We start from the raw sequence: 26495 nt of genomic DNA, 5'->3' as shown, positions 1-26495 counted from the left end.
TTGACACATTCCCCATTTCCATTCTCAATTTTATTAGATTTAAATCATCGATTATATCATTATCATCATCATAATCACCGATTACATCATTAACATCATCGTAATCACAATAAGACTTACATCTAAATCACCGATTACATCATTATCATCATCATAATCACATGCATCACCCATTCCATCATTGTCATTATCCTCCTGTCCAGAGTTTGGATCATTTGCACAATTGTCCTGCAAAATAATTACCGTATTGTATATAACACCAATTGACATTAAAAATTAAAATGTTAAAGCAGTTTCAATATTTAAATTATTTCAAAGTCAATGACTTCAAAACAGAGGTTTAAAGCCATTTAAAACCTGTCAGATGCATATATACAATGAATTGTTTATAACAATTTCACACACTACTATAGCAGGGATGTCTACTGGGTAAACTAATCAAGTACTCATCGTTTCTGTCTCTTGTCAACTATTATTGGGGGCAGTCAGATTTGCAACATTGCAAATTACAGTCTTGCAGATGAAAATATTTGTTCCTACGGTACCAATGTTATGGATTTACTAAGACATGTTAAATTGTTAGCCTAGGCTTAGCCTATCGTATTTTCTGAGACATTTTAATGACAATTTAGCACAAGCAATCGAAATAAAATCTATTCTATTTACTAGTATAATTAATCAGTGATGCCTATTTAATTTTCAAATTTTATATAAACTAGAGGCTCTCAAGAGCCTGTGTTGCTCACCTTGGTCTATAGGCATATCAAACAAAGGACATTCTCTAATATTGTGGACAAGAATAGACCATATGACAAAAATCTCTATTTTGTTGATCTTGTATTACTGATCTTTTAGTCTGTTTAGTTTCTTTGGCTTAATTTTATTAAAAGATCTTGCCTTGCTGATCATTTTTGTGATTTAGAGTGTTTATTTATCTATCATAATGAAGCTTAACAGAAAAAATTTTCTCTCTAATTATCATAGTTTTAATGATAAAAGGCAAAAATGAAAAAAAAAATCGTAAAATTTATCATTTATAGGCAATAACTCCTATAAGAATTTGCCTTACATTTTTGACATATATATGGATAATTGGTAGAGCTCATTCTTCTGAACATACTTTTTCATTTCAGATCTTCTCTATTTATAACGGTTCAAAAAATAATAGACAAAACTTGCTGATTACCCCCTATGTTCTATTTATAGCAATGACAGCCATGTTGGTTGGAAGGTAGGGTTATTAGACACATTTTTTAACAAGATACCATAATGATGATTGTTGCCAAGTTTGGTTAAAGGACAAAGTATGGTAAGGGCTGTTTCTGGCCCTCCTTTTTCCAGAAATTTGAAACTTTGAAGTTTGAACCCATCCCGCCTGTAGAATGAACTGCAGTATTTGCTTGTCCGCATAGCACCTTATTTTATTGTGTTATGAGCTGAAATCTGTGCAAACTAAGACCTTGAAAAGGCAATGAACGACGAAAAGTGTAAAAAATCTACAATCTAATCATGTTTGGAGATGAAATTTGACATCAGCGCCAACGTAGACCATCCTGAAATTTTCAACCATCAACTCTACTTCTGTATCTTTCATTTGATAAAATATGATGGTGGTCTACGTTGGTGCTCATGTCTTAAATTTTAAAAAAATGCTAAATTTAGGCCTTATATGACAGAAATTACAAATTTTTAAACCGTTGCTAGGTTGTTGCTAAGCATTTATTAAAATGAAATTAAATTAACTATTCATTTGCAACTTGAAGTTATTGTTAAACAATGAATTCTATTATGAGTAAAGCTAATTTGTAATGAAAAAAACAATGCATAAGTGCTAATTTGGCTATTTAATAAAACCGTTGCTAGGCAACCTTCCTTTCACAGGAACACAAAAAAATCATTGTTTTGTCTTGTTTCTACACAAAGGCTATCAGTAATCTATATATAAACTTATTCTGGAAGGGGACCAAAAAACGCCCCTTATCATACATTTGTACCTTGTCCTTTGTCTCAGTAGTTTCAGAGAACAATTTTGTAATAAATTACAAAAATTACCAAAAATTGTCAAATATTGACTATGAGGCGCAATATCTCCAAAAGGGGTCAATTGACCATTTTAGTCTTGTTGCTAATCAATTTTGCTGTGTACAGTGTATCTCTATCTATTATAATATTCAAGATAATAGCCCAAAACTGTAAAATTTCTATAAAATTACCAATTCTGAGGCAGCAACCCATCAACAGGTTGTCTGACATGTCTGATGGTTTTAAAATTTCAGGGCAGATAGGGGTTGACCTGATGAATATTTTATGCATGTCAGATTTGCTTTCAATGCTTTAGTTTCAGAGATACAAGCAAAAAATGCATTTTACCCCCATGCTCTATTTTTAGCCATGGCTGCCATCTTGCTTGATCGGCAGGGTCATCATATTAATTTTCTAAACTAGATACCCTAAAGATGGTTTAGGCCAAGTTTGGTTTCATTTGGCCCTGTAGTTTCAGAGGAGAAGAGTTTTGTAAATGTTAAGGGACGATGACGATAGAAGACGGACACAAAGTGACAGCAATATTCTAACAGAAAACGGATGGAGTATCGTATTTGGTATTCGATACTAGAATACTTCAGTACTCATTGACATCCCTACTATAATAATATAAACTTATTCAAAACCTTAAACCTGACCACTGGAATAAGGACAATGATATACATCAACTACAATGTTTTTTTAAATCATAGACAAAACTTGTTTTAGGGGCATTTTAGTCAGTCATTTTGTTTGGCAGATGGGGTCATCAGACACATTTTCAAACTAGATGCCCAATGATCATTGATGATTTTGGCCAAGTTTGGTTAAATTTGGCCCAGTTAATTCAGAGAAGAAGTTTTTTGTAAATCTTTAGGAATGAGGACAAAAAAACGTAAAGTGATGAGAAAAGCTTACTGAAGATTCTGACATGACAAAAGACAAAATGGTGAAAAGGCAGGGAGTACTAGACATGTTCTTGAAAAAATAATAGTTTCACAAATCATGATAAAAGCCTTATTAAATACATTTATTTTTTCAGTTTTTTTATAAAAATGACCCTTTTTCATAGTACCATTGCCAACAGTTTTATGAAGGTTTTACTGTACTTACTCTACGACAAGATGGACCTGTACAGGAAATAGTCAGTGTTGGCACCCCATCTTGGTCAGGATCCTCTCCACAAATATAACCATTGCCTGCCCAACCAGTCTTGCACTACAAAGATACACTGGTAATTTAGATAACTTATAAGCGTTACTCATAACAACAGTGTTCATGATCATAAAACTATACACCTTCTTCAGGAATCCAATCAAATGCAATAATTCCATAGACAATGAATTTAACATGATCTAAGAATTTCAGTAAGGGCCTAATTTGACCTGAAATAGGCCTTAGAACACAGTTATTTTGTAGTACATTTCTTTTAGACCAAAAACACAAATTTACAAAATCCCACCTGCTATATCCAATCAAAGTGCATGTAAGCACTCAAGGGAAAAGATTGCATTAATCTATCAGTGGGAAGTAAAATTAAATATTGCATTGTCAATTAAGCATTGGTTGTAGTTGATTCAACTACAATTCTGGACGATGGGAGATAACTCCACTTTTGAAAGATGACTTTAACAATAACATCATTTATATTTTTAAAACATAAATTAAATTCCTGCACCTTGCAAAAGTTATGTAATTTTCTTGACTGGTGTAAAATCATTTTGTGACTTGAATATCTGAGCATATATTACATTGATAAATTTCTTGAAATGTTCATAGATAGGATGTATAGAATGTTATGATCAATGCACTATATATATTGTGTATCAAAAAGGTAGTGATAAGCCTAGGAAGATTTAGATATCAAGTTAGTAACTGTAAAGAAGTGAAATTTTCACTTCTGGGTTCTTTTAGTAAGGGGGACAATCAAATAGATCTGTCAATTGGGTGTATCAAATAAAACTAAATAAAAATTTGCATTTAATAATACCACAACCACAAGACAAACACAAATCATAAATATACACATATGAAACAACCTCTCCATGTCCTCTCTTCTATCTCACATAGACAATGACAAATACACGGAACTAAATACACATAACTAAAAGTTAAAATTAAAAGTAAATAAATAAATAAGTCCATCACAGTCCATAAATCACAAGTCTATATCAATCCAGAAATCTCAAAGGTTGTTCTCGTTTAAGGCGAAGTGTACGTAATTGCACGCCTCTAGCGGAATTTGGGATAAAAAACGTGCGTCGTTAGTTACGCGGGTTATCTCCCCTACTCCAAGAAAGGAAAAATGGGCACATGAAAGAAAAATGACTTCGTGCGGTGTATCATGAATTCAAACAAGTATTCATGTGCTATCTCAAAACTTCAAAGAAATTATTAGAAGGACTCCAATCTGTAATCTGAGTATCCTATTGTGAGTTAGTCTGACTCTATTACCACTGTTTTTGTTTTAGACACGCAGGAGCAAGTACACAATACGACTCGTGTTTATTTCAACACAAGGTAATAAAATGCTCCGCTGGGGCACAGCTTGATACGACCGCAGAGGTCGAACCCTGAACAGTTGGGGCAAGTATGGACACAACATTCAAGCTTGATACAGCACTGAATTTGGATTGTAATTAAATATTTGACACAGCATTTCTTTCTGACACAGAATGAAAGTGGTCTAAGAACTTAAAAAATTTTAATTTACCTATTCAAACCATATCATTTTTATTTGCTTTTATATATAAATCAGAAATAACCAATTTAAAATGTAAAATTTTAAAGAAAAAAAAGGAAAAAAAAAATCCCCCCCCCAAATATTTTGAACCCCCTTATGATTCATCATCCCCAAACTCAATCCCAGCCTTCCCTTTGTGGTATGGTACCTTGCAGTACAATTTCAGCGAGTTCCATACACTTGAACACAAGTTATTGTCTGGAAACTAGAAAAATGCTTGTTTTTTGGCCCCTTTTTGCCCCAAATTCCTAAACGTTTAGAGCAATTACCCCCAAACTCAAACCAAGCTTTCCCTTTGTGATATGGAACCTTGCAGTACAATTTCATAAAGATCCATACACTTACACACAAGTTATTGTCCTGAAACTAGAAAAATGCTTGTTTTTTTGCCCTTTTATGGCCCCTAATTCCTAAAATTTTGAGGGAATTAACCCCAAAATCAATCCCAGCCTTCCCTTTGTGGTATGGTACCTTACAGTACAATTTTAGAGAGATCCATACACTTGAACACAAGTAATTGTCTGGAAATTAGAAAAATGCTTATTTTTGGCCCCTTTTTTGCCCCTTATTCCTAAACTTTTTTGGTAATTACCCCCAAACTCAATTCCAGCTTTCCCTTTGTGATATGGAACCTTGTAGTACAATTTAATAAAGATCCATACACTTACACACAAGTTATTGTCATGAAACTAGAAAAATGCTTGTTTTTTTCCCCTTTTTGGCCCCTAATTCCTAAAATTTGGAGGCAATTACCCCCAAAATCAATCCCAGCATTCCCTTTGTGATATGGAACCTTGTGATACAATGTCAGAGAGATTCATACACTAACACACAAGTTATTGTCATGAAACTAGAAAAATGCTTGTTTTTTGCCCCCTAATTCCTAAAATTTGGAGGCAATTACCCCCAAAATCAATCCCAGCATTCCCTTTGTGGTATGGAACCTTGTGGTACAATGTCAGAGAGATCCATACACTTACACACAAGTAATGTCTGGAAGTTACAAAAATGCTTATTTTTGGCCCCTAATTCCTTAACAGTTGGTACCATAACCCCCAAAATCAATCCCCACCTTCCTTTTGTGTGTATTGAACCTTATGGTTAAATTTCATAGAGATCCATTCACTTAAACTAAAGTTAGAGTGCGAAAACTAATGTGTCTTCGGATGACGACGACGACGACGGAGACCACGACAACGACGCCAACGTCATACCAATATACGACCACAAAAATTTTTTTGCGGTCGTATAAAAACGCCTTAACTACAAAATTATAACCAAATAAAAATAAACCAGTGACAATTCTGCTTCTATTCGTATCAAATTCATTAAAATCAAATTAGAATTGACCCCACAAATTTTTTTGAAAAACCATAGTTTTGAATGAAAAATTGAAATTCACAGCGAAGCGTAAAATTGTAGGTAACGAATAATTATATTGCATGTGAATTTGTGTGTTGAACAAGAAAGACATTGGCATGTCCATTTTTAAGCAATTGAAAATTTTATGATGTTTTATATTTTATTATTTATGTAAAAAGTATAAAAGATAATAAGGGGTATTCGACCACTAATACAACAAAAGTCCACATTTATAAGCCGAAGAAAAAGCCAACAGCAAAAAAAAAACCCATCAGATTCCGTCCACAAAACATTACACACTCAGAAACTAAGAATTGAGCACTATTACATTTATCTCAGAATAGGTAAAATCTATGTCATCCAAATCTCAGTTTTCAAGGTGCAGAAAATAAACAGGTGTCTTCTATTCCGTCCGCAATTTTTGGGGAAAGTAAAATCTAAATTTAGAACCATGGTTGAAACTGAAACTACATGTTCACATGTATGATAAAAATAGAACGTTTTATTTTTTTCTCTATCAAATTCCGATTTCGAAGGGATAGCGAAATTTGTTCTCTTTTGTTTTGCTTTTGTGTATCATTTAGCAGTAGTATAAGGTAGGGGAAGAAGGGGGAGGGGTGAAGAAAAATAAGGTCTACAATGTCGGGGCTTTTTATAACCGACTATAAGGTATGGATTTTTCTCATTGTTGAAGGCTGTATGGTTGCCTATAATAATTGCTTACATCCACATCATTTAAGGTAGCTGGGGTGTCTAAATGTTGGACGATAGATTTTTCTTAAACTTCTGTAAAAGACTTCTAGATCAATGTAATTTTAAATTTCAATATAAAAACTGGGGATCACGGACCTTGTTTTTTTGAATAACACATTGAAATTAACGAAATTTGGGTTATTTTATATTGCTAATATAGGGGAAACTTAAGTTTTCCTTATTGCGGAAACATTAAACAATAGAATTGACTAAAATTCGATGAGAGAATTGCTTTTCATCAATAACTCCGAAATATCAAATAAAAATAGGGAGTCACGGGCCTTATTTTCTTGAAAAAATCCCTAAAAATTTTATATATACTTTACGACACTTAATTTCTTGATAGTTCAATCTTTAAATTTCCATTTTTTATGTATTTTGTTGTATATTAAATGATACTTGGTAAAATATTTTTAAAACAAAAAAGTATTTTTGCAACATGATCAGAACGGACGCTCAGAAAAAGACACCCGATCTACCTTAAACTGTGGCAGATAGTTGTCTCATTTGCAATCATACCACATCTCCTTATTTTCATATTATATTAACAAATCTGCAATTCATTTGCATTATATACAGGAACAATTTGTATGGAACTACACTAGGTAAACTCGTATAGCATCGCCCTTGGTACATTCTTATAGCATTACACCAGTACATTTATAGTATTACACCAGTACATTTATAGCATATCACTATGCACAAAGCTTTAGCATTACATATACACAATGCTATAGCATTATACACAATACACACAATGCTAAGGCTAACACTGGGAATGATCTGTGCTACGTGAAGTTAAAACTCTGATCTGTTACTTTGCTAAAATTCATATGCGGGTTCTTCTTTTGACCTTATATAGCCATAAAAAATCTCAAGATAATATGCAGATGCATTTTTCTTATTTTTGGGGAGTTGTGCATGTGGATATTTAACATAATAAATTTATAATGGTACAAAAAATTATTTTCTTTTTTACTTAAAATCTCCAGCAAACATTATATCATACTTTGTCGTGTAGTTAAAGAAAAGGGAAAGCGATCGAGACAAGAAATTTAAAAATAAAATTGCAGAGTTGTGTCACGTGCACGCGTGTGAACCTGACAAATAAAATGGGCTTTGTGCGCAATACCTCGAATAGCGCTGGAAATGGTGAGGATGAAAAGATGCAGCAAATTATATTCACTTTTTTAAAATACAAACATGCAGAAATAAGATTTAAAAAAAAAATGTGTATACGCGATCCCAATATTATAACCGATTATTTAAATACGTCTAGAATCATTCTGTCAACGCTGTGTTAACTGGGACAATTTTAAACTTGATATTTGATTCATAATTATTAGAACAATACAATATAAAAAAAGAAGATGTGGTATGATTGCCAATGAGACAACTCTCCACAAGAGTCCAAATGACACAGAAATTAACAACTATAGGTCACCGTACGGCCTTCAACAATGATCAACGCCCATAGTCAGCTATAAATACTTGCATTTCAAAAAAGATATGGAACCCTGTCTAATTAAGAAAAGATGGAGTTAAAGTCTATACAGTAACTTTCTTTCACTTGCAGTATATTTATTTGCCAATTTGCTTTTTTTGGGGCAGCAGAAATATCCTTAAAAAATAGTCAGTTTATTTCCTTATCAATTGATTACACTTGAGCATTTGCAATAATTTGGAAAATGGGTTATACACACTCTAGATGTTGTTACGACACTACGGTATAATAGCATTATAGTGTAGAAATTGTGATGACGTTACAGTAGACATCAATAACGTCGCCGAATGTTTTTATTCTTTCCGCTAAAAATCAAACTTCTACAGGATATAGCTTGAAAACTAGCAAGGTTGCTAAGGACTTTCTTTGCACCAATGGGTTCGTCGTTCATTTTTGAATCGCATATCGATTTTAAAAAAAATTCTGTGGACCAACGAATAAGAAAATCTTGCTAAAGTAAAAATATGTGCCGATTTTTATGATTTTCCCTATATATCCTTTGTAATTTTGGCGTATCATGCTGTTAATTTCAACAGCTTGTATCAGAAAAACGAAAACAGTAACCCCCTTTTTTTATTTTATTGTCTGATGTATTTTTACAAGCAGAATCCACATGTAAAATTTAAAAAAATTCTGTGGAGTAGTTAATTACGTACACTTCGCCTTAATCCGAATTATTATACTGTTCAAATTTACTGTCTGTCAACTTGACAAATATTGAAAAACCAATACTTTGACAACATAACGTTAAATATTTCAGTCTCTGGGATAAACTGTCAAACAAGTTTCTGCTATCTTTTAAATTGTAATTGTCCCGAAACAAATTCACTGACGGACTATTTTACCTCACAGACATTCAGGTTGTTGTAATACTAATTACTTGAAAACTATCTGTTCCATTTAAACTATCAAATGTTAACAATACACACAGTATATATTTATCCTCATCTGAGATTCAACTTTATATATAGGAAATTGTCTCATTTTACTTATCACTCCTTTCTTTTAATGGTCTAAAATACTTCCATAACTCAACAAGTCCCCTGGGAAAAAAACAAAACACAATTTTAAGTAACGGACCGATTTAATCCTGAATAAAACCGCCAAAACATAATTATTTGACAACCGTGCGCGCCATAATTACAATACGACAAACAAAATTGATATCTCGTGCGAATATTTGAAACAAGAGACATAAGGGCGAGGCATAGTGTGTTTGTGTGAACAAAACCTACCTGGGAGTTCTTTATTGTCCTGATGGACAAAATATTAATGAATTCTCCTGAACTGATCATTCCTGATATAATATCTGCCCTGACAATAGTCAAAACTCCAACTCCCAATTCCAGTCAGTTCTCAACATCTGACTTCAACACTGTCCAGGTGTTATACTGACAACACCCTATCTCAAGACTAGTGTTTCTAAATTAACCTGCCTTAAAAGTTTCTCACCTTCACATTACCTGTTTGTCAAACTTGATTTCTTTTGTTCTATTTATAAATCACTAAGATTTAAATCCAGGTAACACTCAAAGAAGGATAACTCAAAAACTTTACAGTAACATAGGGTTTTGATTGCATTTTATGCAATCTTTTCCCCAAAAATGATTTTTTTTAAAAAGTACTGTACTTCATTTGGGAACAATTTTGCCAAAAACTATAGTAAAAGTCTGTTAGCGCTAACTCAAAATATGGACAATTTTATGATAAGGAGGTTTATAATTCAGTTTGACTTCTTCAGGCATTCTAATTATTGACCTTTTCAAACTGGACCAAATCTATACTTTCTCTCATAGATTGCTCCGTAGGGCGCAGCTTCATACAACTAGAAAGATGGACCCCTGAACAGTTTGAGCAAGTATGGCCACTATACATTCAAGCTTGATACATCTCTGAATTTGGGTTGTGATTAATTATTTGACATGTTTTTGCAACAGAATGAATGTGAACAAAGAACATAAAATTGGAAATTGGAAATATATCTTTTATGGTACAATATCCAAAATATAAATACATGGTAAAATTCAGCAAATCAACAAACCCCAAGTATTCAGTTTTTGATGAAATCAAACAAACTTTAATTTTGAACCCTTTTGACCCCAATGTGGACCAATTTGATAATGGGGCTCAATAACCATATCTGAATACATGGTAAGATGCAGCATATCAAGAACCCCATATATTCATTTTTTTGTTCAAATCAGAACAAAGTGTATTGTTGGATACCCATTTAGACAAACTCAAAAACAGGGGCCCAAAGTAAAATATCAAAATACAGTGCAATTACTTGTTTAAACCAACACCTGAGTATTCGTACAACTTGTGACATCTGACGAAAAAATTTCTCGTCCTGAAATGTCTATAACAATCTTTGTTAAGAAAACTTGTGTATTTCAAAACCTGTCACTTACGTAATCTGACACTGATTTCAAGTCCACATGCTATTAGTTGTACCTAATTAATCCTTTCTAATCTGACCTTTTGATCTGATATAATTAATACATCAAAATAAATAATTGTCAGAATTTAATGTGTATCATGATCACTGAACTGGCAAACAAATTGACATGATTGTGCACTTGATAGATGGAAAGGTGAGTTGAGGTACGAAACGAAACGTTGTAGGATTTATTCAAGGAAGCAAGTGAATTTGCATTAGTTAAAGATGACAACTACCCAGGTCCCAATAACAACATTTAATAACAATGACAGAAAAACACTATTGTAAAACTGAAAATTTTGAAGAAAGGTCACCAATCAAATCTTGATAGTTTCATCGAACAAATTTAACTCTTACCTGAAATCTGTTGTAAAATATTTATTGTGGTATATGTATTATATCAAAACTATTTCATCCTTAAATAATAACCATGATTTTGAAGAAAAGTCTCATAAATTAAACCTTTATAAATGCACAGTAATGACACATACATAGTTATTTCCTGTGATATTGTTTGTGCATACTTACACTGTTCAAAAGGGAAACCTGACAATTCTGACACCTTGTACAATATGACATATTCAGCGTAACATGGAACCCCAAGAATTCTTTTTTTGTTGAAAATAAACAAAGTTTGACCTTTTGGAATAATATACCATAATAATGGTGCCCAAAATCTAAATCTATTTACACCTTTAGATTCAGCATATTAAAGAAACACAAGAATTACAGACTTTGAATTAAACCCCATTGAAATTGGTCAATAAATAAGCAATTTATACAAAGTATTAGAAACATGTATTGTTTAAGGCCCCTTTTTTCGTAAAATTAAGAACCTAACACTCAATATCAATCCCAGCCTTCATAATTTGTTATGGAACCTTGTGGTAATAGTTTCAAAGAGATCCATATACTTATACTCAAGTTATTGTCTGGAAACCAGAAAACCCTAGAATGAAGTGGACAAATGCTGATCCTGAACATACATCACAAAACATATGTTAGTACTTTGTTCAGAGGTTTACAATAAGATACCAATTTAAGGATGTACACCTCTGAGGAGCGAAAAACTTCTAGAATTAATCTTTTTTTCTTAACCTGATTTTCGGGGTTTATATGACTGTAAAAAAGTAATTGGTGAAGAAAAAAATCAAATGGTGGTGCACTTCCTTTTTTGCTACGGCGCTTTGAAAATACCCAATTTTGATGATTTTCCCATTTTACTTCAATTTTTACCTATTTTTGGGCTATTATCGCGAAATAAATCACAGTTCCACAATTAAACTTTTTTTCATACGTTCAATAAAGATTAAGTGGACCAATCTGAATAAATTTAACTTAAAAAAACTATATGTACGTGTTAATATAAGAAAGTTTTATCATGTTTTGATGCTTTTTTGTGTCAAATTTACCATGTTGTCAATTCTGTAAATTTATGATTTTTCTCAATTTTAAACACAAAATGCATATTATTTCAACTTTTTTGTTATAAATGATTGAAAAAATACACATCTTAGAAATTTGAAAAGACAAAAATAATATGGGATGAACATGACTCTTGTAAAATCTTTTTTTGTACCCCTCACCCATTTTCTCAAAATTTTGGCTAAAGACTTAAAATTGGTCGTAAAATTTGAAAACTGGATTACTCAAAAAACTATTCATTGTAAATGCACAATTTTTTCAGAGTTATGTTTGATTATAATATTTTTAAAATTCATTGATATTTTCCACTTGTATCACATGTTTTGGAAATAATTCCAGAATGAGATTTCAACCAGACTGAAACGTCAGCAGAATACATTCTTAACTTTATACCTGACATTTGTATTCCTCGGGTCCTGTGAAATAACACACAGCATTGCTGTCACAAGTGTGAACACCAGACAGACAGAAATCTGCTAGCATACATCCAGTTCTAGAACTGCCTACATAACCTTCTTTGCAAAACCCACAGTAAAAACTACCCTGAAAAACAGAAATATCTACTAAAATATATTAACAAGCAGAGTTAAGACTGTGAGATTTTTGAATCGTTAATATAAAGTAACATTAGTGACATAAGTTTTCTTATTAGTCAATATACAAACTGATCCCCTGCTTAGTATATAGGATTTTGTTTGGTTAACACACTTTGTTACAAAACTTATAGACCAGGTGTTGCTAACCCATATCCCCCGGAAGTTGCTTCCCATTACACAGAGAACTTCAAGCATGTTTTCCTTCAATTTTGTTCAATGGTTGTTCCTTGCGTAATATTGAATTCTGTAGCTTATCAATGTCTAACTGTAATTCAATATTTAATGCACGAACAATTAAATCATATTATACCAATCATTTCAGTAAATGCATCACTTGGCTGCCACATTATCAATGAATAGGACTACTGACCTAGCTATGCAAATGAACCATGTTGACGTTACACTGTCTATGACATGATTCTCCATCATTGAGCACAAAATTTGACTCATTCCAGTTTATCTCTGGATTAAAACGTCTTATATTTAACTACCTGTAGAGTTCAACCAAAAAAGTACACTACACCCTGTTAAAAAAATGTCAAAATTCAAAATTTCTATAAAGCTTTTTAAAATAAGGAAAAAAAACGTTACTTTCACATTACACTTTGTTGTCATTAATTTCTCTAAAAGTCACCAGATTTGGAATAAGACAGGGTATAAATTTTTTATCCAAGTTTATATCCGTACTGATGTATTGTGATAATAAGTGGATACTTACTGGTGTATTGTGACAATAAGACTGATAGTGGATTTTAACTGGTGTATTGTGACAATAAGGCTGATAGTGGATACTTACTGGTGTATTGTGACAATAAGTGGTTACTTACTGGTGTATTGTGACAATAAGGCTGATAGTGGACACTTACTGGTGTATTGTGACAATAAGACTGATAGTGGATACTTACTGGTGTATTGTGACAATAAGACTGATAGTGGATACTTACTGGTGTATTGTGACAATAAGTGGTAACTTACTGGTGTATTGTGACAATATGACTGATAGTGGACACTAACTGGTGTATTGTAACAATAAGACTGATAGTGGACACTTACTGGTGTATTGTGACAATAAGACTGATAGTGGATACTTCCCTTACTACTATCAAAGAACTTGTTATTAACTTTTGTAATAAAGCTTATGAAAATAAAGGTATTAATTATTTTTGGAGTTTTAAAAATTCTTTAGAGGTTTTAGATAAAATACATGCTTTTGATGGTTTTATACTACACTTCCACACAATCTTATCAAGCAAAAGTTTTCATATTTAATTAAATGGTCTTTTGAAAAATCTCATTACAAATTTATTTGCTGTAACTCGTTTAAAGCCTTTTTCTGTAACGAAAAAGGAAAGTATGCTAGATACACTTACTGGAATTGTGAAGATATGATTGAAGCTTTAAATTTTCTCCTGGACAACATATATGTATGTTTCGGCGATAAAGTGTATCGACAGGTAGTAGGTATTCCTATGGGCACTAACTGCGCCCCTTTAATAGCAGATTTATTCCTGTATTGCTATGAATCTCAGTTTATCACCAAACTCAGTAAAGACACGTCATTGTTACATTTGGTTGATACATTCAACAATACCTTCCGGGTCCGTGTATATTTGCGTCCATTCGTTTTTCATTTTGAAACATCAAAAACAAAAAACAAAAAACGAGTGTTTTCATTTTTCGTTTTTGATTTCTCAAAATTTGCGCAATTTCACAATTTAAACCGGGATTAGCATTCAATCATTTTGCCGTTTGGAGCCTATTCGGTATTAGTTTTGCTTATTTGTGAAAGTTATATTGTGACCTTAACTGGAGGGTGTGGATTGGGGTTTACGGAATAGAGAATAGTGGGCAAAAAATATATATAAAAGAGACAATGAACCAGGACATAAAAAAATAGAATATTGAGGTGTTTAAATATAATTAGAACAAAATAATTGGCAAAAAGTAAAAAGAAATAAAGAATAGAGATAAATGGCCTAAAACACTAATTTAAGAATAGAGAAAAATGGTATAACATATCAAAGAATACAGAAATGAAGAGCCCCGCATCCAGACCATCGTATTAGTTGCCTAAACCAACGTTATTTTGTCTCCGGTAGATTGTTATTGGTTATCATACGTTTTCTTTCTTTTTATTTCTGTGCCTATCAATTAAGACATGAGCTTTCATAATTTGCCAGCTTATTACATTATAAAAAAAGACTAAGCCGAACATCACCCTGGATTTTTTCTCAAGTAGACCTCAGCTACCCACCCTACCACACCATTACCGAAAAGTTAATAAAAAAATGTCTACGGCAATACTTTTGTCCGCACTAGGTGCAAAGGGAAGCTGGGTAGCTGAGGTTTACAGTAGAAAAAATCCAGGGTGTTGTTCTGCTTAGTTTTTTTTCTAAAGTTGGTCCAAAGTTGAGGTCGGATACTCTACCCAACCCTTCCCGAAAAGATAATAAAAAAATATCTACGTCAATACTTTTGTCTGCACTAGGTGCAAACGTAAGCTAGAGATCTAGCGCATACTTGATCAAAATTCCTAGTTTAGGTATAGCACGGATTATTTTTTTTAAAGCTAATAAATAATTTCCTTGTTCACCATACTTTGAGTACAAAAAATAAACCTTTCGTCCAATCATAAGTAAGCGAAATCCACTGGTTCAGAAGTAGAATGTTTTGTCAAAACAGTTTTGAGTGGCAAAAAAAAAGTTAAAGCACGAGTGAAACTTTCTTTTCTTCTAATACAGAACAATGGTTACTTTTCATGAACTATTTGACAGGATGCCGATAATATGGAAAGCTATTTCACACAATAGTGCAATTTTGCCAACACTTAAAATAATTTCATAATTATTTACGATTCTATATACACTTAAAAGTGTTGACTATTTAAAATGTAAAGCGTGCAGCACGCTGTGTGATATATTGAAAGCGATTTCTATTGCATTTATATAATTAATGAACAAGAAATGAAATTTTAAAATTCATTGAATAATGTCTTTGACTGCTTAATTATTTATTAAAAACTGATAATATAGTGGTTATATATTAATAAAAACATCTGAAGAACGTTTGAATCTTATGCAACATTTGGGTTTATATAAATATCTGGAAACTGGCTGCTAGCGAAGTGGCTGCTAGCGAGTGGCTGCTTGCTTGAGCCTGGTCTTACAAACTCCGCATTTTCATTCACGTCTTCACATTACAGGTTGCAACACCTTGCCAAATTATTGGGTTCCAATAAACGTTTAGCAAATTATGCCAATGTGCTTTCCAATGGGATTTTATGCAGAACAATTAACGGAAGTCTATGGTAGTTTGCAAAATAATAGTCAAAATCGAAATCTAATTTTTTATTGATCTTTTTGGTGTTCAAACTACAGTGCATACATACATTTTTACAAGACATAAGTGAATGACATGACATTTATGGCATTGTTATACTATTGATATTATGCGAATAAGACATAGTAAAAAATTTACAAGTTGATGATGTGAATACTCAGTATATGATACATCTTAAAAAATACTTTGGAATACATTAAATATATACTCAGATTAAAAATAAATTTAATTAAATAACTTCCATAAATCCCCCCATCTGTCGACAAATGACTCGTGTTTGTCTTTAGAAAGATATAAATATTCTAATATCTCTAGACGTCTTTTCAAGAATTTAAGAAAAGCTTGCACAGATATTAACAGTCTGTCTAATTGTGTGTTCTTTACATAATTAATGTAATACTTTGCCTGTAGAATACAATAATTTAAAACTACGTTATCAGAATTCAATACACCAAAAATGACACTATCTTTATTCAAAAATATTTTTACTCCAAAAACTAAATACCACCAATTAGAAAATTCTCTCCAAAACTGTTTTGTTTCTATACATTCAAAAAATTTATGCTCTATAGTTTCTATTTCTTTACAACTGGCACATTCATTAGTTAAGGAAAGTTTATATTTTTCAAGAAGATAATTATGTGAGACTATTCTGTGTAACATTTTATATTGGAAAGCTTGTAGTTTACTTTCTATAGTACATTTAAAAGCTAGTGAATAAATATTTTTCCATTTTTCGTCACTAATTTCTATATTAAAACTTTCTTCCCACCTTTGTTGTGAAATAGGAGAAATACTTCCCCGATCGATAAAAAGTGAATATACATCTTTAGCAAATAATTTACTGATAGGCTTTTTTTTATTCTCATGCTCAAAAACGAATCCAAATGAGTTGCTGTTAGGTGACATGTGTTGTTGTAATAACAAATTTTTCCAATCACGTGGTATAGCAAGTTTAATAGATAGAATGTCTACAAAAGTAACATTCAGGTTATATTTTTGGTTAATAGCGTCTTGAGACAAAAATTCGCCTTTATCATCTACAATATCATTGATGAACCTTATGCCTTTCATGTACCAAGATCTGTAAAAAATACTCGTTCTGTCAATTTTGATAAACGGATTGAACCAAATAAATTCTTTTCTAACATGAAATGCATTTAACGGGATGAAAATACCCTTGAAACGTTTCCAAGCAGATAACACTTCTATATAAAAAAGAGGTGCTTTTAAATTTAAAAACTCAAATTCACATCTGCTCATAAATAAATCCTCTAAATCAAAAAGGGGGAAGAATGCTTTGGAAACATGTTTCCATTTGGAGTCATGTTCTGACAGAAATCTTTTTACCCACATAATACGAAAGGATAACAGCTGTTCTTCAAAATTTGGGGCTTTTAGTCCCCCCTCACTAAGAGACTTTTGAATAACTTCCGATTTAACTTTCGGAGTACTACCATTCCATAAAAAACTATTAATGTCACGTTGTATTTTAATTACATAAGATTTTGGTACATGTGTAAATGAAATGACATAAATAAGCTTCGATATTGCAAGTGATTTAAGAATTACAATTTTACCGATCAAGGAAAGGTTTCTGATCCTCCACAGTTAAATTATTGATTCCATTTTTTCTATGCATGTATCTAAATTAGAACAAACCATTTCTTCAAAAGCATTAAATTTTAAACCTAAGGTTTTAAAACCATCTGTCCATTTAAAAGGAAGGAAACCTTCTTTGTTAAATTTATTTCTTCCAATCCATGTTGCTTCGGTTTTCGAAAAATTGACTTTTAACCCTGAACACTTCTCAAAATCGTTAAAGGAATCTAATAAAATTTGCGCGTAAAATACATCTTTCAAAAAACAAGTGGTATCATCAGCCAACTGTGAAATTTTTATTTCAGTATCCCCAATTTTTATACCAGATATCTGATTGTTCTTACGAATTCTTATTGCCAGCAGTTCAACGGCCAAAATAAATAAAAAAGGAGACAAAGGACACCCTTGTCGAACACCTCTCTCAATTTAGAATGGACTAGAACTAAATCCATTATTAACGACAAGACTAGATATATTTGAGTATAAAGTTAAGACCCATTTCCGGAACTTGCTACCAAAATTAAAACAAACCAATGCTTTTTGAATGAATTTCCATTCTAGCGTATCAAACGCCTTTTCGAAATCGACTAGTAATATAAGCCCTGGATAATTCTTTAAAGTAGTAAACAATATAATATCAGCAATGAGTCGTAGATTTTCACCAATGTATCTACCAGCCACATATCCCGTCTGGTCCGGATCTATAAGTTTTGGAAGAAATAATTTCATTCTTTCCGCAATAACTTTGGCTAATAGTTTGTAATCAAAATTTAAGAGAGAAAGAGGACGCCAGTTCAACAAGAGTGTTCTATCTTTATCTTTCTTTGGAATAAGAGTCAGAATACCCTGTCTTTGGTCTATAGAGAGGGTTCCGGTTTCGAAGGAATATTCATAGCTTTCTAAAACATATTTTTTTATATCAATCCAGAAAAATTTGTAAAACTCAGCAGTTAGCCTGTCTGTACCAGGGCTTTTATTATTTTTAAATGTTTTCAAAACTTTAACGCACTCAGATTCTGAAATATCTGCATCGCATATATCCTTTTCCAGATCTGTAAGCTTAGGAATAAAATTTAAATAAAAAAAATTAGAATCACCTGAATATTTATCAGGGTCTTCTTTTGATGAGTACAGATGAGTACAGAAATTTCTCTCTTCGTTTAGAATTTTTTCTTGTGACACAATTTCAATGTCATTTACAACTAATTTGTTTATACATTTATTTTTATAATTGCGTTTTTCTAATGATAAGAAATATTTTGAATTTCTTTCATTGCCTTCGAAGTGCTCGGCGTGTGATCGTATAATAGCCCCCCTTGTTTGATTGTTTACTATTTGCTCTAAATCTTCTTTAACAATGACTAATTCAATCAAAAGTGTATTTATATCTTTATCTAAATATGTACGAGAGAGAGAGTTTTCTGAATTTCGTCTTGTCGTTTTTTTAAACTGGACTCTCTTTCCCGCAATTTCATGTTTTTATATTTGGAATATTTGACGGTTGCGCCTCTTATTTCACTTTTTATGGTATCCCATTTCAAATTTTTATTTTCTAAATTGTGATATTTATTATCACATTCTGATTAAGTATTTTTGACTATATCCACATAATCTTTATCTGTCAATAAACCCGAGTTGAATTTCCAGAAACCGGGACCTCTCTCACTAAAGTTTTCGCCGGACAGTGTCAATTTGATAAGACTATATGATCAGTTTTAATAGACGGGACAATGGATGTTTTGGTAACACTGCTTGACAAAAAATTTCGATATCAACCAAAAGTCTAAGCGACATTGTATAAGAGGGGTTCTTTGACGCCAAGTATATAATCTAGAATCAACATTTTTTGTCCTCCAAATATCACATAACTCAAATTCTTCTATAAAATCTTCTAATTTACTCGTATATTTGACAGGTGTGTTATATTTTGAACCACCCATTTTGTCTAAAGATAGACTTAGTATCGTATTAAAATCTCCACCCAAAACAAGATTTTGATCTAACCTTTTGTTTAATAAAATCTTGATTTTTTCAATATATTCAATTTGTTCATTTTCAAAATTTTTGGTGGGCGCATAATAATTTACAAAAACAAAATCTGTGTTATCAATTTCAACAGTTAGAATGAGATCTTACTGAACAAAGTAGATACCCACATTAAAAAAGGATGAGGCATTGAAGGCCAAATAAGTTTTCATATTTCACATTCTTGCGTGTCTAATTGAAATCAGACGGTCATTGTAGAGTTCCAAGAAGTTTACAAATTAATTTAATACAAAGGCAAAAAATAATGTAAAGTTTCATTGGTGAAATAATAAATTAATTAAGACTGAGAATGGAAATGAAGAATGTGTCAAAGAGACAACAACCCAACCAAAGAGCAGAAAACAGCCGAAGGGCACCAAATGAATGGGTCTTCAACACAACGGGAAAATCCCACAACCAGAGGCGGGCTTCAGCTGGCCCCTAAATAAAAATGTATACTAGTTCAGTAAAAATGGACGTCACACTAAACTAAAAATAAAAAAAAAAACATACAAGACTAACAAAGGCCAGAGGCTCCTGATTTGGGACAGGCGCAAAAAAATAGGTGGGGTTAAACATGTTTTGTGAGATCTCAACCCTCCCCCTATACCACTATAGCTAGCCAATGTAGAGTAAACAAACACACAGCAATACGCATAGTAAAACTCAGTTTAAAAGAAGTCCGAGTCCGATGTCAGAATGGGTAACAAAAGAAACTAAGCAAAACGACAATGATTCATATCTTAACAAAGGATTACTAGCAGTAACTGACATGCCAGCTCCAAACCTCCATTAAACCGATTGAAAGATTATGTCTTCATCACATGAAAATCAAGCACAATCCCTCCTGTGAGGGGTTTAGTATCATACCGTCATTAAATATATGAGAAGAAAATGACTCGTATAATGCCAACAACTGGTTTTAGAATTAATGTGGTTATTACCGATGCAAAAACCCTATAAGTGAATCAATATTAGAACCAAAATATGTCATCTTTAATGAGCCTTCTCGTGGAGTTTTTGATTATGTGATTACTTGGCTGTTTTTTTTGTGTGTGATTATTTGATTACTAGACCAAATATTTCATGATTATATGATTATCTAGGACTGTATTTTACATTAATTAATTACTAAGTTTAGAAAATAAATTTGTGTGTATAGCAAACATATAAAATCTGGCTTGAAAGACGTAAATGTTTTTCGCCTCGCTCCGCTCGGAAAAATTGTAAAGAATTAATCTGAATATTGAACGCATTTGTCCAGTTATCTTATTAAAATTCATACATATATTAACGTGCTCATACATATACATTTGTAAGTATAACGAAATCAGAGATATATCTTGTACATGTACAAAATGTAATTAGATTGGTTCGTCTAATTAAGTATTTTTATCTGAAGTAAATTTACTAACTTCTTTAATACAGGATTTGAACAAGAATGTGTCCATAGTACATGAATGCCCCACTCGCACTATCATTTTCTATGTCCAGTGGACCGTGAATTTGCGGTCAGAACTTTAACTTGGCATTAAAATAAGAAAGATCATAATATTATCATATGGAACATGTGTACTGAGTTTCAAGTTGATTGGACTTCAACTTCATCAAAAACTACCTTGACCAAAAACATTAACCTGAAGCGGAACAGACGGATGAACGGAAGAACGCACGGACGCACAAACTGAAAAACATAATGTCCATAAATGGGACATAAAAAAAGTACTGAAATTGAATGAAGGTCTGGTAAATCTCATTGAGACCATAACAGGCATATCAAAATAAAGTTCCCTGAAGTCAAAAACAACTTCCCCCACCTGAGATCTATTTCCACTACTTCTTAAATATTGTATTTATCAATAATAATATAAATAGAAATTGTATGTATGTAAATTAAAAACGATCAGGGTAAACTTATCAATCCTTTAAATATAAACTTATTTTAAAAGGTTACCAATTGAACACTGTAAATAGATCTTTGAATATTATTTTAGTTGGTATAAATATTACTTTTGTTATCAGTAACTTAAAACCACACTATATATTATTGTTATACACACTAAGGTACTACAATCTGTTGATACCTATGATTTGGCATTGCACAAGGTCATGTCTTTCTCTGACTGTTAATAACGTCTTTACACTAAGTCCATTGGATGTTGGATGTGTACTGATTGATATTTTAGTCTTAGATGCATGATTTTTTTTATTAGTTATTATTGGCTTTAAACTAGCTGTCAGTAACTGCGATTACTCTCAGATCTGTACTTTGAGTCCTTTTTTGTTTATTAAGGATGTATAAATACCCTGCCACGTCCGGTCTGTGCTTTTGTTAGATGTTTTTTTTCCTGTTTTTATCGATCTGATATGTTAAGCCCTTTTCAACTGATTTTCATAGTTTGTTCTTATGTTTTGCTGTAACAAAACTGTCCCAGGTTAAGGGGAGGGTTGAGCGCTCACAAACATGTTTAACCCCGCCACATACTGTATGTGCCTGTAGTTCAGTCGTTGTCGTTTGTTGATGTCTGTCATATTTGTTTTTTGTTTTATTGTGTTATAAATTAGGCCGTTATTTTTCTCAATTGAACTCTTTCATATTTTTCATGTGAGGGCCTAGTATACCTGACTATACTGTGTGTTTTTTTCTCATTGTTGAAGGTAGTACGGTTGCCCACATTGTATATATAACTGCTTACAGCCACTTCATTTGAACTTTGGGGATAGTTGTCACATTGGCAATCATACCACATCTCCTTATTAAAAAATGTTGAGGGGGTTGAAATTTGTATTTCTTAGAAAAGTTCCAATGTTTTCCTCCCAGGTCACCCAGTTTTAATTGGATATTTTCACATTTTGCTGTACCCTTGGATTTGTGTTTAGAGCCAACCAGAGCTTACTGCCTGTTGATGGGTAGTTGAAGACCGTATTGTGAGCTCTAGGTGTCTTTTTGTGTATTGCATATGGTGATTTGGTTATGTCTTCATGCCATTGTCCCATTACTTTGTATAGACAGCTTATAAGTCAACCCTATTTATAAAAGACGACAAATGATGACCAAAGCTCTCCTGGGCTTTTGTATAGTCAGGTGAGAAACAAGATATAAACTGACTTGGCTTGGTATAAACATGTATATTTAGTAAACTCCAATAAATTCTAGTCAAATTAATATTTTAAGACAACAAAAAATATAAAAGTGTAAAAAGAAATGTTTTTAATAAATGTTGAAAATATTATTAGGGCCCCGCCGAATGGCAGCGCCCTATAGTGATCAGTCTGTCCGTCCGTCTGTCTGTTCGTCCGTCCCTAACAAATTGTGTCCACTCTATATCTAGAGAACCGTTACAATTTCAAAGTTTATACTTGACATGTATATTAACCAACATCAGAGGGTGTGTCATAATGTATGTACAAATTCCTAGGTCAAAGGTCAAAGTCAAAAACTTTGGTTTCAGTTGAGAACCCCATGTCCTATGGTAAAGATACAATTTTTTTAATGCACATTATTCACAGCGGGGCCCACAGAGATTGCTCCCATCTCAATGATATCTAGTTGTGTTTGTGAGTGGCCTTGGATAAAGGCATGTTTTATGGTCTGGGTTAAAAAAAAGTATTCACCTCGGGTACAAATCCCTGCCCCACCCCAGAGAATCAAACGGTTGCTTCCTTGGGAACAATAGAGATTGAAGATGTTGAGAATGAATATCAGATAATATTTTTTCGTTCTGCGGCGACGTTAAAGGAACACCAATCAGTCAATCGATCTTTATGACTATGGCTTCAGTTGTGTAATATTCCTTGTTGTAAAAGTTCATTTTCTGCTTTGTGTAGACTTATTAAAAATTGGAATAGATCTACGAAAACAAATGAATGGTCATGTGTGGTTTTGCAATTATACATGCCTACCGATGTCTAGATATGATACGATGCTACCGGACATAGAAAAAACTGTCCCTTTTTCATAGAAAATTAAAATGTTACAGTATATTAAAGAATACAAAACTGGCTCTCTTTTCTGTAAATACAACTAAAAAGCTGACATGGGTTAAACTAAAGCTAGAAATCCCAATCTCCCGACATCAATTCATTTAAAAAGACCATATATAGATATAAGAAGATGTGGTATGAGTGCCAACGAGACAACTCTCCATCCAAGTCACAATTTGTAAAAGAAAAACCATTAAAGGTCAAAGTACGGTCTTCAACACGGAGTTTTGGCTCACACCGAACAGCAAACTACAAAGGGCCACAAAATGACCAGTGCAAAACCATTCTAACGGGAAAACCAATGGTCTAATTTATATACTAAACGAGAAACGAGAACACTTATGAACCACATCAACAAACGACAACTACTGATTATCAGGTTCCTGACTTAGGACAGGTGCAAACAAATGCAGCAGGTTTAAACTTTTAATAGGTACCAAATTCACCGTTACCCGAAACAATAGTGTAACATATGACATTAAAATTTAACGTTGAAGGGCTAAACTTGCATTGAGCCTTGTTTAGGCCCTGAAATAGAAAATAAAGAGATGTGGAGTAAATGTGCATGGGACAACATCGCACACAATACATAGAAAAAATGAAAATTATCAATGAACAGGGCTTTTATTCCTGTTCTTCATCTTGAAAGTAGCCGGAGGGTCTTCAACGAGGCAACGAACCATTCATACTCTGAAAACAGCAGCCACACACCTGACTATGTGGATTACAATGTTTTGCTTTATCCTACATATGTCTTTTGATGTTGTCCCTAAATACTAAAAGTCTTACTCTGAATCTATATATTTCGATATATTGTTGAAAAAATAAATAAAACAAAACTTGCGTTTTAGATTAAAAAAGGGCCAGAAAGAAACGTTCAGAATGCACGATTTTGCGTCATTTTTTCCAGATTTTTTGAGGGCCTTCAGCCCTAGACCCCTCGCCCAAAATATATTTTGTTTCACTTGTAATAGAGGCTAGTTACGGCCCAGTCTTATCACCTTAGATCAACCTTTCTAAACTTAAAAGTAAAGATCACGCACCCTTATTGTTCAGATTGATAAAGACTTTTGCATCCGTCGACATTAACTTCGATTTAAATACTAAATATAGATCTGATAACCGCTGTGCATGTATACTTTAAGGACTGGGCTAGTTTTCTTATCAGTTTTAAAAGTAGTAACCTCCCTTATTAATGTGATGTTGTAATCACGACAATCTATCTATTTGTACCATACTTATATAATATTATATTGTACAATTTAAATTTATGATTCGTTTAATATTTAAATATAATATTTTTTTTTTAGTAAAGATATAAACAAGGTAATTTGAAAGGCTTTGATTCATTTATCACCGTAGTTCAATTCATAAGTCAGGCGGTCTATTTTGTCTACATTATGTTGAAAGAACACTGGGGTGTTTACATTGGCATTATTTACTATCAATGACTGTGAAACAAGAAAGGAAAAAATTGTAAACATTGTACATTATAAAACGAGAATGATTAAAATTACATTCAAAATTCATCTTTAGTGAAATCAAAAACAAAAAATGGAAACACTTTTTATTTTCATTTTGGTTTTAGAGAAATCAAAAACAAAAAATGAAAACACTTTCGTTTTCCGTTTTGGTTTTAGAGAAATCAAAAAACGAAAAACGAAAACACTTTTGTTTTTCGTTTTGGTTTTTGAGAAATAAAAAACGAAAAATGAAAACACTCTCGTTTTTTGTTTTTTGTTTTTGATATTTCAAAATGAAAAACGAATGGACGCAAATATACACTGACCCTTCCGTTATCTAGATGATATTTTTTCGTTAAATAATCCAGAGTTCTCTAAATATACTACTGAAATTTATCCAATAGAACTTACTTTAACTAAATCTAACATAAACAGCAGTAGTTGTCCTTTTCTGGATTTGGACATTTCAATCTCTGAAGGAAAACTCCATACGAAAATTTACGACAAAAGAGACGATTTTTCATTCCCTATTGTTAATTTTCCTTTTTTAAACGGCGATGTTCCTTTGGCTCCATCATACGGTGTTTATATATCCCAACTCGTTCATTATGCCCGTGTGTGTAGTGATGTCATAGATTTTAACGAACGTAATCAATGCATCACTGGTAAATTATTAAAAAGTTAGGGATTTCGTTACCATAAATTACGTAAAACTTTTGCTAAGTTCTTTCATAGATACAAAGATTTGATAAGTAAATTTGGCTGTACTTGTAGAAAACTGATTAAAAACGGTATTTCACATCCTAAATTTTACGGTAATATTGTACTTAAAGCGCGGAAATCACTATGTGATCCGTGTAAACTCATCGAACCTTTAAACAAACTTATTAGTAAAGGTTATCTTACCAATGTTGTAATTAGATCTTTGAATATACATGTAGTTTACATTGGCACTTATATCGATTTTGTCATCAGCAAATTAAAACATAACTAAATTTGAATTCTTTTCAAACGGGATGTATAAAGACACACCAACGTTCGTTTTGATCTATAAAGAGGTTAAACTCCTAACTATCCTACTGTCTGTCGATACATTTATTTTTGTCATTGCACTAGTCATGTCTTCTTTGACTGTCCATGACGTTAAAATACTAAATCCCTGGGATGTGTTTTAGTTGATTTTAGTCTCTGATGCATGATTTGTTATTATTAATTGTTTTGGCTTTTAACTAGCTGT

At 32.4% G+C, this 26495-nt stretch overlaps 1 protein-coding gene and 2 long non-coding RNA genes across 3 annotated transcripts in view; all 3 read right to left on the bottom strand.

Moving 5' to 3' along the window:
- Positions 1-26495, bottom strand: part of LOC127705275 (uncharacterized) — a 431608-nt gene that overhangs the window by 119346 nt on the left and 285767 nt on the right. Inside the window, exons 46-48 of the mRNA XM_052209598.1 lie at positions 12643-12792; positions 3136-3240; positions 121-228 (exon numbers count right to left, since the gene is read on the bottom strand). Of these exons, the coding sequence (XP_052065558.1) occupies positions 121-228; positions 3136-3240; positions 12643-12792 (363 nt within the window). The remainder of the gene's footprint in view (positions 1-120; positions 229-3135; positions 3241-12642; positions 12793-26495) is intronic.
- LOC127705280 (uncharacterized) lies at positions 5165-5940 on the bottom strand. Its single transcript, XR_007983808.1, has 2 exons — positions 5710-5940; positions 5165-5558 (listed from the first exon to the last, which is right to left on the bottom strand). It is a non-coding gene; the product is annotated as an uncharacterized LOC127705280 (long non-coding RNA).
- On the bottom strand, positions 8949-9725 carry LOC127705282 (uncharacterized). Its single transcript, XR_007983810.1, has 2 exons — positions 9620-9725; positions 8949-9427 (listed from the first exon to the last, which is right to left on the bottom strand). It is a non-coding gene; the product is annotated as an uncharacterized LOC127705282 (long non-coding RNA).

This window comes from Mytilus californianus, unplaced genomic scaffold, assembly GCF_021869535.1.
Source record: "Mytilus californianus isolate M0D057914Y unplaced genomic scaffold, xbMytCali1.0.p SCAF_6, whole genome shotgun sequence".
NCBI lineage: Eukaryota > Metazoa > Mollusca > Bivalvia > Mytilida > Mytilidae > Mytilus > Mytilus californianus.
This window is presented reverse-complemented; position numbering and strand designations above follow the sequence as displayed.